General features: G+C 45.4%; 1 protein-coding gene across 1 annotated transcript; it reads right to left on the bottom strand.

Moving 5' to 3' along the window:
• Window positions 1-2,090: 2,090 nt before the first annotated feature.
• gc2 (guanylyl cyclase 2) lies at window positions 2,091-13,087 on the bottom strand (the record flags this gene model as incomplete). Its single annotated transcript, XM_083670918.1, has 20 exons — window positions 12,965-13,087; window positions 12,495-12,612; window positions 11,854-12,155; window positions 11,261-11,496; window positions 10,982-11,100; window positions 10,657-10,741; window positions 9,999-10,095; window positions 9,720-9,848; window positions 9,408-9,488; window positions 9,105-9,281; window positions 8,718-8,874; window positions 8,399-8,548; window positions 7,650-7,798; window positions 7,083-7,246; window positions 4,049-4,241; window positions 3,743-3,917; window positions 3,372-3,470; window positions 2,981-3,075; window positions 2,687-2,772; window positions 2,091-2,178 (listed from the first exon to the last, which is right to left on the bottom strand). The coding sequence occupies exons 1-20, from the start codon at window positions 13,070-13,072 to the stop codon at window positions 2,091-2,093; spliced, it is 2,808 nt and encodes a 935-aa protein (XP_083527044.1). The 5' UTR covers window positions 13,073-13,087.
• Between the last annotated feature and the right edge of the window lie 1,346 nt (window positions 13,088-14,433).

Below are 14,433 nucleotides of genomic sequence, written 5' to 3'. Positions count from 1 at the left end.
TGTCTTTTTTCAAATGTCCTGTTCCATGAAAACACTCTTGTCTGGACCACACTGTTAAAACTAGTGGGTTGGTGACATTGTGAGAGTTTTCTCACAGAAACAGACCTGTATGTTATAACACTTATCACTGTGTTAATTACAGTTGAACAAGTGCTCCACAGTGGATCATCTGTGAGTCTAACTCCAGGGGTCAGTTTTTTCCTGGTAGTTTTTTGAGATGCAGTAACTCCATGGTATAGACATATGACTCAACAAAAAAGAAGAAGAAACCGTTGTGTTTTGATGGTCAGCATACAGACAGACAGAGTGTCTTTTGTTCCAACATTGGGGACCATGCCGATCATGCAAGTTTGTTCGTCATGGGCACGAAGAGGAGGAGCAGGAGAAGGGAGAGGTAAGAAGAGGAGGGGGGAAGGAGAAAGGAGGAGTGAAGGGAAGGGAGGAAGAGGCTTTGCGAGGCGCTCTCCTCTCCTCTGATAACAGACCTGATCCCTGTGCTGCTGAGTAATGGATTCACAGACATTATTAATAGATCCACATGTGACTTCATCTAATCTCATCTCTTCTCATCTCATCACGCAAGCTGCTTCATATTTCAAACAAGTTTCTGTAATCTCTACAAGCCCCGGCAGGGTAGCCACTTCCACTTCCCCCGACATGCACACACGCACGCACACACATGCACGCACACATACACACACTCACACACAGTCTCTCTCAGTTCCTCAGACTCAGGGCTTGTAAAATGTATTACCAAACACCGCTGTCTGGAGGACAGCTTCTATTTAGACAGCAGGACAGAGCAGTATATATCCACAAGTTATCTCCTTCTCTGACTCTCCTGGTTCTCATTCCAATTTATTTAATTGCATGCTCTTCCTAGTAGTGATTTTGACTCATATAGATTCCACATAGAGATCTAGTGGGAGAAGCCCAGGTCTTATACTGGGGGGAACAGTTACAAGCAGCCCCTCCACTGGTCTCTCCAGGGGGGCTGTAGTCAGACTGTGAGGGTCTCATGGGGGAGTTGTGGCGTAAAAAATTAACATGAAGATAGCTCTTGAGGTAGCCAGCAATGAAACCCCCAAAAAGCAGCTGTGTGCTGTTTCCACATTTCTTCGACATTCCTGAGATTCCATTGGCTGTGCTCTGGCTGTAGCTCCCATGATGCCCCTCTCTGGCTGGGTCAAAGGTCAATGGTGATGCATCATGACGTTATCCTCGTCCATCATAATCTCCATCACCTGACGGGCCTGAGTGATCTTCTTCACGGTTTTCTGCAAAAGCTGCTTAAAGTCCTTGGACATCTTAGGTCTGGAAGACATGGCGAACAAAAGATGAAAGATTCCAACTATTCACAGGGTATCAGGTCTTTAAACACAGCGCTGGTGAACACAGATAAGACTCAGGATACAAATATGGACAACATATATAGCGTAGCATACATGATAAACAGGAACACGTATGGCATTCCACACATAGGATGGCGACTATCTTGACAGCTCAGATAACGTGGCGTAGGCGGCGATGGTGATCGCCCATATAGTACATTATCTGGATAAGGGGAGGCTGGTGGAGGTAGAAATCGGCTCATTGTAATTCATGGAATGTGGAATGTATCAAACACACCAGCTTCCCCTGATCTGGATGTCTTGTGCTGTGTCGTGTCCTGGAGTGTTGCGTACCCTGTTAGTTCAATTGGCCTTGCAGTGATACATTTGTTTGTCCTCGCAGTTTATTTCACTAATTTGAAAACAGGATATTTACTTGTGATGATATGCTAAATGATACTAGTTGTTTTATGAGGCTCTATCAACAATGTGCCTGTGCCCTCAAATTTATCCTACGTCAACTGAAATGAGTTATGGAGAACAATCTTCACACATCAGTATTTCATATCAATGATTACATACTCATCAGTTATTAAAACAAGTGAAACTCGTCTTGTTAAGTCAACAAATCACAAGGTCTGCGGTGAACCCAAACTAGTGTTATGTTTTTGTCAGGATCCCAAAAGTTCCCAAGTCTTAAACTGATGTCCCCCAAAAAAGAGCCAGTAATGTTATACATTGTCCATGCATAACATTACCTCAGTTATTCTTCTTTGCAAGTTGTTTCTCGGCTTTCCGCCTCTTGTACTGGGCTATTTCCTCCATCTGCAGGCCATGGGCCAGTTGCCTGTGGAGATGAATTGAAGAGGCAGGATCAACAAAGCAGTATCTTCCAATATCCACTACTTAGAATGCATGGCAATTCAAGAATGCATGGCTCCATTCTAGAACACATGACTCCATTCTAGAACGCATGGTGGGTCCATTCTAAGTGGTGTGGTGAAGGCTGATTTATACCTTTCGCATTGACATCCGCATGGCTTTTCATAGCGTATTTTTATAACAATCAGCATAGGGATTTGCATTTATACCTTGTCATCCATGCGTATCTATGACAATGGAAAACAATGGAAAACTGCGCCGAGTATCTCAGTGCGGACACTTTTTCAGGGATGTGTGCCGATGTGTGTCCTCTATTGCACAATATCTTCCGCACGGACCCAAGCAGACCCAAGCAGAAGGTATAAATCAGCCTGAAGACTGGATATATAAAAGATAGAACCTGACAGACAGCGGAGGGGGGGGCAGACAGGGCAGGGAGGATGAGGAGGCAGGGGTGTATGCCACAATCTTACCCTGGCTTGAGTTCGGGTGGCAAAGGCAGTGGTTTGGTGAAGCCATCTCTCCCTATGAGAAAATAGGTCTCCTCTGTACCCTTACCCTGTGATGAAGAGAGAGAGAGAGAGAGAGAGAGAGAGAGAGAGAGAGAGAGAGAGAGAGAGAGAGAGAGAGAGGAGAGGAACGAGAGAGATGAGAAAATAAGAATGAGGGCAGGGAGAGAGAAGAGGAGAGCATAAGAAATATGGAGGGCATTGACATGTTACTGTGTTATGTCTAATTTATTCAATCCAGGTGAGTTGTGACTCTACCTTCAGGTCTGTCCTGCCTCTCAGCTGAACCTTGTATCCCACTTTCAGCTCCAGCAGGATTTTAACAGTGCTACTGTGGACGTGGATTCTGTAGGCTGCAAAAACAGGCAACAGGACACACGGACACACGCACACACACACGCGCACAGGCACACGCACACACACATACACACACACGCACACACGCACACACACACACACACACACACACACACACAGACATGTGGATTCATTTAAGGAGGACAAGCAACCACAGCCACTAGGATCAATAATCCAACAAAGGAACTCAATAAAACTGGTCAAACATAGAAACAGAACAACTAAACTAGATTAGATTATTGATAAGGCATAGAACAACTATATAAGGCTGACTCAGTGCATGGTAACTTACGCACTCCTGAAGACTCCATTCGTGAGGCCGTGTTCACTGTGTCTCCAAACAGACAGTACCTGGGCATGGTCAGTCCCACCACCCCTGCCACACACGGACCTATGGCACACACACACATACACATACACACACACAGACACACACACACACGCATACGCACACACACACACACACACACACACACACACACACACACACACACACACACACACACACACACATACACACTGTCAGTCCCACCATACACTGACCTACAGGGTACACGCATACAGTATAAGTGTGTAAATGGGTGCAGCATGTGTGTGTGTGTGTGTGTGTGTGTGTGTGTGTGTGTGTGTGTGTGTGTGTGTGTGTGTGTCTCCATCTCTAACCTGAATGCAGTCCTATGCGTATCCGTACGGGCACATCGGGCATGTGTCTCATCTTGAAGGTGCCGACAGCACTGAGGATGTCCAGCGCCATGTTGGCGATCTCTGCCGCGTGGCGATCACCGTTGGGCACTGGCAACCCTGATGCCACCATGTAGGCATCACCTATCGTCTCCACCTGTGTGTGTGTGTTTGTAGGGTGGGGTGGGGTGGGGGCAGAGCAGGAAAGAGTGTGGGGTAGTTGAACAGCAATACTATTTCAAAGGGAGGGACAGAAGAAACACACACATACACACACACACACACTACCTTGTAGACATCGTGGTCGCCTATGATGGCGTCGAAAACTGTGTAGAGGTCGTTGAGAAGGTTGACCACCTCGATAGGCTCACTATTGGCCGAGATGGTGGTGAAGCCGACGATGTCACTGAAGTAGAGTGTGACGTTGTCAAAGTGCTCTGGCTCCACGGTGCCACCAACCTTCAGAGCCTCGGCTACCGACCTGGGTTTTAGACACAAATAATCATCATAACAGAGACCAGGAAGTAGGATTTCTTAGAGCTCCATTTGGTCAAGGGGATCAAACCCAGTTAATCACTCAAGACAGAGTTAGCCCTGTTGGAGCCAAATACTTTTAAGTTGTTATCAAGATTCAGGTTTGTGAATTATGACCATATGAAGAAAAACATCCTATTTATTAGTTATAGTTTTGGCCTATACCTGAGAATGTTGGAGTGTTAGCAAGTGTGGGGAAGCGAGATTTTTTGACCGCTTGAACTTGCATCTTCAACTTAATATTTAGAGGTTATTATACTGATTACACCACTACACAGTCCGTATCCTATTATTTTGGGATACCTTTCATTCATCCAATCCTGAATCCTGGGTCTACAACTGTATGAGCCAAGCAAACAAGTGCGTTGAAACTACTCCACTCATGCTTGGGCGGTGGCTAATTGTTGTTTTTGATAGCCACTACATCATGTAACTCTTGCATTGAAAAATCTCCAGCAAGTTGAACTCGCAAGTTAAATGAAGAAGCATTCCTGCTGTATTGTTTTTAACGGAGTTGAGACCGCTCATTTGGAAGGATTTCAGTCAAGCGAATCTTCAGAGCTTTGATTGATATTGATATTGATATTGATATTGATATTGATATTGATATTGGAGAGATTGATATTGGAGAGATTGATATTGATATTGATATTGATATTGATATTGATATTGATATTGATATTGGAGAGATTGATATTGATATTGATATTGATATTGATATTGATATTGGAGAGATTGATATTGATATTGATATTGATATTGATATTGATATTGATATTGATATTGATATTGGACCGGGACCAAACTAATTGATGGCTAATTCTAATGCTGCTATATGGAATGTGTTGATGGACTCGCAGAGTTGAATGAATGTTTATAAATGCTGCGCTGCGCTATTGTAATTGATGACCGTTTTTATGCAACACTGTTTGATGCACATAAACAAGTGGACCCGTCATAAAGTGTTACTAAGTTACTATGGCAGATGAATTGAACCAAGCCAGGCAGACTGCTGCGGCTGCAGCGGTTACTGAATCGATGTCATGGATTGGAACCCGTAGAGCTAAACTAGGAAAATGTCCAAGGAGAATGAATGAGATAAGACCATTGCTGATGGAAGTGTTGAAGATGTAAACAAGCGTGTTGAAGTGTTCAATCGAGCTCTGAATGATTTCAAGGAAATCCACGAAACTGCATATGATGTAATAAGAGGATGAAATAGAAAGTGAAGACAATTGGTTTGAAGCTAAATGACGAATTTTGTGGATTTTTTTTAATGAAATGGAGGGATGGAAGAGAAGCGTACTTTAGAGCTGGAGGAGGTTGAATTGAAAAAGAAAAATTGAAGATAAGGATTGACATCGCAGCCTCCACCGCCAAAATAAAAGTTCTAGAGAAATGTTAAACCTCTTTTCAAGTAAGTGCAACAGGACAAGATGAAGATGGCATGAATGCTCATTTTGATAAAATGAAGGAACAACCTGACTCGATGAATCTTGAGCAATCATCTGTTGGTGCTGACAGCGAAACCGAATATCAAGCTCATGAAAGGCCAAAGCCAACTTTGCAACTCAAATCTCACATGAAAAGTGAACATACACAAACCACATTTGTGAATGAACAATTCAAAATGAATGAACCTGTCGATCAAAATATGATGTCCAATGTAATGCAAAGACAAAATTATATTGCTGAAAACCTTCCTACTCAGCAAAGACTCGCTCTACTTCCTGGGAGGGAAATCCCTGTTTTTGATGGAGACCCATTGAACTTCAGACCCTTCATGCGAGAGTTTGAACATGGAATTGTAGATAAGACAAGTAATAGTCAAGACAGACTACTTCCTGGGACAGTATACCACTGGACAGTCAAGAGACCTAGTGCGTAGCCGGCTGCATATGTTGAGGAGGCTATGTTGAAGAAAAGAACTTTGGAACAAAATCAAGTGCTTTATGCTGGATAAGCATAAAAGCAGATGATGTAAAATCACTGCAAGCATATGGGCTTTATCTGAGAGGATGTAACAATACCATGCAACATTTGAAATACCTGGAAAAACTTGATAGCCTCTCAAACCTCAGGCTTATTGTCTTGAACAAGTCTTGGGATAAATGGAGGTCAAGGCCCTGTGACATCCTCGAACTTAGCCAACACAGGGCTAAATTCAAAGATCTTGTGGTATTCATTGAAAAGCAAGCTACCACTGTATTAGATTTGTTTGGAGACATACAAGACCCTGGTCATCAGAAAAGCATCACCAAAGACCACCAACATGTTCAAGCAGAGAAAGGCCAGAAGCTCTGGAGGCAGCTTTACTACCACGATGACAGCAGTGTCTGACAGCACAGCTGAAGATAAAGAAACAAGGCCAGAGAGCAATGTGTCTAATGACCAATGCATTTGTGCAGGAGAACATTCCATGGTTGCATGCCAGTGACTAAAGGCACAACCTTTATGAAGTGCAAGTTAATTTTATAAAAACCAATGGCCTGTGTTTTGGATGTCTTGTGAAGGTGCACCTGAGACAGTCAGAACAGCCAGCGAAAACAAGAAAAAAGACAGTTGTTATTTAGTTAGTGTGTGTGTGTGTGTGTGTGTGTGTGTATGTGTGTGTCTGTGTCTGTGTCTGTGTCTGTGTGTGTGTGTGTGTGTGTGTGTGTGTCTGTGTCTGTGTGTGTGTGTGTGTGTGTGTGTGTGTGTGTGTGTGTGTGTGTGTGTGTGTGTGTGTGTGTGTGTGTGTGTGTGTGTGCGTGCGTGTGTGTGTGTATACTGTATGTATGTGACTCACGGAGGCAGCATCTGAGTAAGGAGTTTCTCAGTCTTCTGTTTCTCTATCTCCAGCTCCTCCGTCCTCTCTCTGATCAGCTCCTCCAGGTTAGAGGAGTACTGCTCCAGCATCCGCAGCATGGAGTCTATGATGTTGGTCTTCCTGCCCTGGTTAATGTTCTTAAACTGGACAAATCAGGTCAACAATCAGGTCAAACAGTGATATCCTGAATCAGTCAGTGGAACTCACACAGTCAATTATAGAGTAATACAAATCAGTGAGTGTTTAGTGTGTGCCTGTCTGCCTGCCTCTCTGCCTGTCTGTCTGTCTGTCTGCCTGTCTGTCTGTCTGTCTCTGTGTCTCTCTGTCTGTCTGCCTGCCTGCCTGCCTGTCTGTCTGTCTGTGTAGTTGGTCAAAGATGTCGTCAAAAGTGGGCCGTCTGTCTGTCTTTCTGTCTGCCTGCCTGTCTATCTGCCTGCCTGTCTGTTTGTCTGTCTGTGTAGCTGGTCTAAGATGTCGTCTGTCTGTCTGTCTGTCTGTCTGTCTGTCTGCCTGCCTGCCTGCTTGTCTATCTGTGTGTCTGTGTACCTGGTCGAAGATGTCATCAAAGCAAGGCCGCCTGTCGGGCTGTTCATTCCAACACTGCTTCATCAGCTGGAGACACTCCATAGGAGCGTAGTCAGGGGAGACCACCGGACGACACAGGGGAGGAGGCTTACGCAGCTTCTGGATTATCTCTGGTGGTTACAGATAAGATAAGATCAACTTTATTGTTCTGAAGGAAAATGGACATGGACACAGTGCCACGCACAGCAGAGACCGGGGGTAGGCAGGAGATCATGAATTTAGAATGGTACTTTAAATTATGTTTTCATTTTTAAGTTTTAATGTTGTGTTTTGATTTATCAATGAACAGTTGTTCTCTGCAACTAGTTTGTAGTTGTAAAAACCCAACAGGACATCACATAGTTCTAAGCTGCTGTCAAGGTGAGAGAGAGGCTACATACAGCACTGTTGTATCAACCTGTGTTGTGATATTAGTTATGACATCATACAGGTAAAACACAGTTATCACACATAACTGACAGGTACAGGTTAGTGCGCTCACACACAGCTAGTGAACTCAGGTGTTTCTATAGGAGTCTAACATAACCAGGTGTTTCTATAGGAGTCTAACATAACCAGGTGTTTCTATAGGATTTTAACATAACCAGGTGTTTCTATAGGAGTCTAACATAACCAGGTGTTTCTATAGGAGTCTAACATAACCAGGTGTTTCTATAGGATTGTAACATAACCAGGTGTTTCTATAGGATTCTAACATAACCAGGTGTTACCGGCAGCAGAGAGCTCCAACATGCAGAAGGGCTGGGCCCTCATTACCACTTCCTGCATGATGATGGCAAAGCTGTAGATGTCGCCATGGAAACTACCATGTAGACCAGGATTCGGACCCCGCAGGATCTCAGGGGCCGCCCACAGCAGCTCTGAAATAGACACACACACACACACACACACACACACACACACACACACACACACACAGGTACAGGGTTAATATACACACAGACACTCATACATACAATTACATAGGGTTACAGAATTCAGTCAAAACCCATTCCAATCAGAACTCCAGTCCATTCCAGAATCACTCACCCTCATCAAGCGGTTCCGTGTAGGGGAACCTCTGGGCCTCTATAACCTCGTTGTAACCATAATCAGTGATCTTGAGAACAAAGCGCCCGTCTACCACACAGTTCCTAGACTTGAGACGGCCGTGATACAAACTCCTGTGATGAAGGTACTTCATACCCTGGGAGAGAGAGAGAGAGAGAGAGAGAGAGAGAGAGAGAGAGAGAGAGAGAGAGAGAGAGAGAGAGAGAACTCAGCACTCCTCTCCTCCGAACAGTATACATCCTCCCCTCTACTCCTTCCCTCTCCCTCCCCTCAACCTCCTCTTCTCCTCCTCTCCTCCTCCTTACTCCAAGATCCAGAAGTAGAGAGTGCAGCTTACTCTTCCCTCCCTCCCTCCTCCCTCCTCACCTTGATCAGGTCCAGTAGGAGAGAGGACTTGAACATCCAGTCCAGTTTGACATCCTCGTTGAGAAGCAGGTCCTCCAAGCTTCCTCTGGAGCAATACTCTGTCACGATGGCAAACACCCCGCAGTCGTGGAAGAACCCCAGGAAAAGGTTGACGTTCTCGTGGCGCATGTCCTTCATCTATAGATAGAGGCAGGGGTCAAGGGGTCAGGGGTCAGTGGTCAGTACTGGGCAGTTCTAGTTGTTGACGATGTGAGTAAAAATGTATGATATCACAGTGAATAGATGTAGGAAAAGGGGACCCACCAGTTCAAACAGATCACTGGTTTTGCGGTTGATGCTCCTGAACGTTCCACAAGGAAGTCTCTTTAGCCACGCCCAGTCTCCCTTGAGATACACATATACAAGACATAGCAGTTTAGAGGCATATATTAAATTGGCCAATGCCAAACTAGAGAATGTAAAGCTATTGAGCTTAGTAAAAAACAATCAATCAACCATCAAACAACCAATCATGCTCTCTCTCTCTCTCTCTCTCTCTCTCTCTCTCTCTCTCTCTCACACACACACACAAACACACTCTTTATCGTTCTCTCTTCTTCTCTCTCTTTCTCTCACATCATAGATGACCGTGTTGGAGTTCTCGTAGGTGGCAGGTGATTGGCTGGAGAAGGGGGACGCGGTGAGGCTGCGTTCGGAGCTCTTCCTGGTATCGCTGGTGCTACTCTTGGTCTCGTCAATGCTCAGCTTCGGTACCAGACAGAGCAACAGCAGACGTTTACGTTTCATCAAACATGTCCACACAATATCTATCATCTATTTATTGTTTCTTGATAGATAATTATACATTTTATAATAAAGAGCTACTTTCAAGGTAGAAAAAGGGATGGGGCTGACCTTCTTGTTAATCGACGGGTTGATGAATGTGACATCTTCCAGAGTCAGTAGGATCTTGTTGGGACCCTTGACCAAACGGATCTGTTTGATGCGTCGCCTAGGGCAACAAGAGGTCGAAGATAAACAATCATCTTGGCTACGACCGTATCAATCACCCCAAAATATGACCAGAACAAATTCCTCCATCATAGAACACGGAGAAGACTAGTGACCAGTAATCAAAGATCAACCCTGTCTTCAATATTACATAAGAACCTGATTCACTAAGAGTTTTCACCATGGTGCACCTATTTTTTCCCAAAATGTTTTTTTTACATAGAAGGTAAAGCAAAAAAATGACTAATAATGATTAAAGAGAAGGAAGGAGAAGCTGAATTAAAATACGAATGAGGACAGTTTTTATATTCAGTTCTGCTTTTGGTGATGTTTGGTGATGTTTCCTTTTTTGAATAAACAGGTACAGTTTGTACAGTAAGTGCTGGTGAGGAAGTAACTCTATAACACAGAATACAACTTCTGAACACACTACATGGTTTCCAAGTGTATTAATGAATCATACCTATGTAACAAGACAATGTGTATGAAGCATTGAGGAGTGTATGAGGGTCTGTGCGTGCGTGCGTGCGTGCATGCGTGTGTGTGTGTATGTGTGTGTTACCTGAGGCCATAAGACAGGGCAATAGAGAAGAGGACCAACATGACGATAGCCAGGAAGACCTTAACAGCAGAGAACAGGTTCACACCTGAAACAGAGAAATAACACTGTAGCGTATGTGTGTGCATGTGTGCGTGTGTGTGTATACTGTACAGTGTGTGTGTGTGTGTGTGTGTGTGTGTGTGTGTGTGCGTGTGCGTGTGCGTGTGTGTGTGCGTGTGCGTGTATGTGCGTGTGTGTGCGTGTGGGTGTGTGTGTGTGTGTGTGTGTGTGTGTGTGTGTGTGTGTGTGTGTGTGTGTGTGTATGTGTGTGTGTACATCCTCTCACCCCCAGAGCAGATGATCCCATTGGTAAACCAGCAGCTGGAGTCAGTTTTGGGGGAGACTCCGTGGGGGAAGTGGATATCTCTCCCAAGATACCTCACAAAGTTAGCCTCCATTTCTATCCTATAGACAAGGTTGGCACCGTCATCAATATGAAAAATAATCAATATCAATATCAGTAATCAATAATAACGCACACACTCTCTCTCTGTCACTCTCTCTCTCTCTCTCTCTCTCTCTCACACACACACACACACACACACACACACACACCCTCATCTACCTGTGCGTAGGCTTCAGTTCCCAGGACTTGCCATCCGTATCCAGCACCAGGTAGTCAGCCAGGCCGGCCCCAGAGAGGTTGGTCCTGACAGGGTGGCTGAAGCCTTCGAAGTCCAGGTTCTTGGTGTGCCTGGCCAGGTTACTTCCAGACAGCCAATCCCCTGAACTCTGGACCCCCTGGACTGCATGGGCCATGAACAGGACAGAGCTGTAGATGGTGCCGAACAGAGGAGACACCTGGGGGGGGTCACACACATAATCAATCACATTTCAATCAAATGAATTTGTATAGCACTTTTGACATAGACAAATGTCACAAAGTGCTTCACAACATAAACAATACAAACAATATAAACAATAAATACAATATGATCTAGCATCAAACCATAGGCCCCCAAAGTAAGCCATGGAAAAAAACTCCCCAGAGGAGACACACACACACACACACACATAATCATAAACAGACATTCTGTGCTCTGAAGTAAACCGCTGATGTATTAAATGAGACTATGTATTGATACCTAGATATCTAGATATCTTTATCATGGTACGTTGAAGTGTTTCTCTCCCGTCTATATTATTGTGTGTGTTCACCTGATGTGGTTTGATGTTAGCGGCCACCTCCCCCTTGTCCATGGCCTGCTGGTAGGCCTGGTAGAAGGAGGTGGTGGGTGAGTCTATGGTGATGGTGAGCACGGCGTCGTAGGCTCTCAGCAGCTTACTGTTGGTCCTGAGGGCTGGGTAGGACACGTTACGGTAGGGCAGGCTGTACATGAGGGTGTCGTAGGGCAGGAAGACCCGGGAACCGTCGGCCAGGCGCATGTCATAGGCCATCTCCAAGAGGAGCTTCTGGGTGCCTCCACCGATCAGCACCGAGTGCATGCACAAGATCACCACTAGGAGGGAGTAGAGGCAGGAACAGTGTACACTGAATTCTAAATCAATCTCTTGTCAGGCATCAGGCACTCCTGGAGATCTGAGAGGTGAGCGATATGGTAGTGGATTGATTGATTGATTGATTGATTGATTGATCGTCCTGCCATGTGATTGGGTGAAAGTGTCACAATATTGTTTCCACCTATCCAACACTCTCAGCTCACGACAGGACAGACTAGGAGACTATGTGTAACGCAGATTTAGAAGTCCATCCTCTCTTTCTCCCTTTACATTCATTAGAAAACACTGAACAACATTACCAACCAGAATAACCATCCCTTTCACTTGTCAGTACTCACAGCGCAGCTCGTCCATCTTCCTGACCTTGCCCAGGGCCTTCCTCATGCTGAAGGGGTCGTTGGACACGGAGGTCACCAGCCGCACGGACATCCCATGACTACGCAGCGAGTTGGCCACCTACACACAGGTCAGAGGTCAGAGGAATTGCTACTAGTCACATCAAAACAAGATGTTTTCTTGGTGCCCAAAAACACGAGCAAACTTTGTTATTACTGTCAATCTAATTAATTGGATGACAATATTATTGTATTGTATTGTATTGCATTGTATTCTACACATGTGAAAGAATAAAACAAACTCCAATTATTGTGCAGTATGTACTGTAAACCAACTGCCCAGCGGGCGGGCTGGTTTTAAACCATTCCTTATTCCGTTTAATGCATTACAATGAGCCCGTCCTGCAATTTCTACCTCCACCAGCCTCCCCTGCTGCCCAGTATAAAACAAACATATAGCAGAAACTACCCACCTGGCTGGAGGTCTCCACCCAGCTCTCCTCTGAGGAGGCGATGATGGCAACGTGTGCCCAGCGGAAGTGCTGCATGAGGCTGATGAGCACCCAGGTGGGCCTGGGCATAGAACGGGCGAAGGTGGGGTGGCTCCGGACATCATCCAGCTCATAGCCTACGCACCCCCACGAGAACACCGCCTTGGAATGACATGGAATGGAATGGGCAGGGATGGAATGTCATGGAATGGAGAGGAATACAATAGGATTAAATAGAATGAGATGGAATAGAATGGGTTGGGACGGAATGTCATGGAATTAATATAATAGAATGAGATGGCATGGAATGGTTTGGGATAGAGTGTTATGGAATGGAGTGTTATGGAATGGAGAGAAATACAAATTGAATAAAAAAGTGTTCCTGAAACCTCCTCCGTTACCCCTCCACCTACCTTGTTCCAGGTCTTTCCCAGCAGCGAGGCGGCATCGCAGTACCCAGGGTTGGTGGGTCCGATGAACCCCGTGGCGCGGGTATAGAAGCCCCTGAAGTTATCTAGGGCCCAGGAGGTCTGACATGCCTCCTGCAGGACTACGTAGTCAAACCTGGTCTCCCAGGAGAGGGCAGGGTCCTTGTTGATCCGGTTGACTGCCAACTGGGCCGCTACACTGGGCAGGGCCTTGGCAAACAGAGGATCACATCCCCACGGCCCCACCACCCCAACCTTGAACACTGCAGCCTGGGCTGGGCAGGGCGAGAGGCACAGTAGGGCTAGCAGCAGGAAGAACCAGAGGATGGTATAGCCATGGAGCGGGAGACGGAGGGAGAGTTGGAGTGGGCGAGACAGAGGGAGAGGGAGGGGGAGGAAGAGGAGAAATTCTTGGTGGTCAGGAGGTGTGTCTCTTGGCTGGTCCCATGTCTGAGGTATACTGTGGAAGGCACAGGGCAGGCGTGGCATCTCAAGGCTAACACACGCTTAGCGTAGGCAACTCGCGTGTTCCCTCACTCACAGGCCCCACGATGCTGTCTGTACCCTGTGGGCCCCAACTCCCTGTAGATGGGAAACCAGATCAAACTGAATGAGAATCATCAACATCCATGTCACAGAGGATTCTTCTTGGGCAACCTCCATAGGCCATTATTTAGTAGTATACATTTTTCTTGTATACTTGTTAAACAAACACACACTTTAATGTTATAATCTATGTTATAATCTCCCTCCCTATTATGGTGTTAACCATGCATTTAAGTTTATATATATAATATCACACCTGTACACCTTCTTGGAGGTGGTGTAATGGTGTGGGGAATGTTTTCTTGGCACACTTTGGGCCCGTTAATACCAATCAATCATCACTTGAATGCCACAGCCTATTTGAGTATTGTTGCTGACCATGTGCATCCCTTCATGGCCACAATTTACCCATCTTCTAATGGCAACTTCCAGCAGGATAATGCACCATTTCACAAAGCAAAAGTTGCCTCAAACTGG

This window comes from Argentina silus (assembly GCF_951799395.1).
Source record: "Argentina silus genome assembly, chromosome: 1".
In the NCBI taxonomy this organism is placed as follows: domain Eukaryota; kingdom Metazoa; phylum Chordata; class Actinopteri; order Argentiniformes; family Argentinidae; genus Argentina; species Argentina silus.
This window is presented reverse-complemented; position numbering and strand designations above follow the sequence as displayed.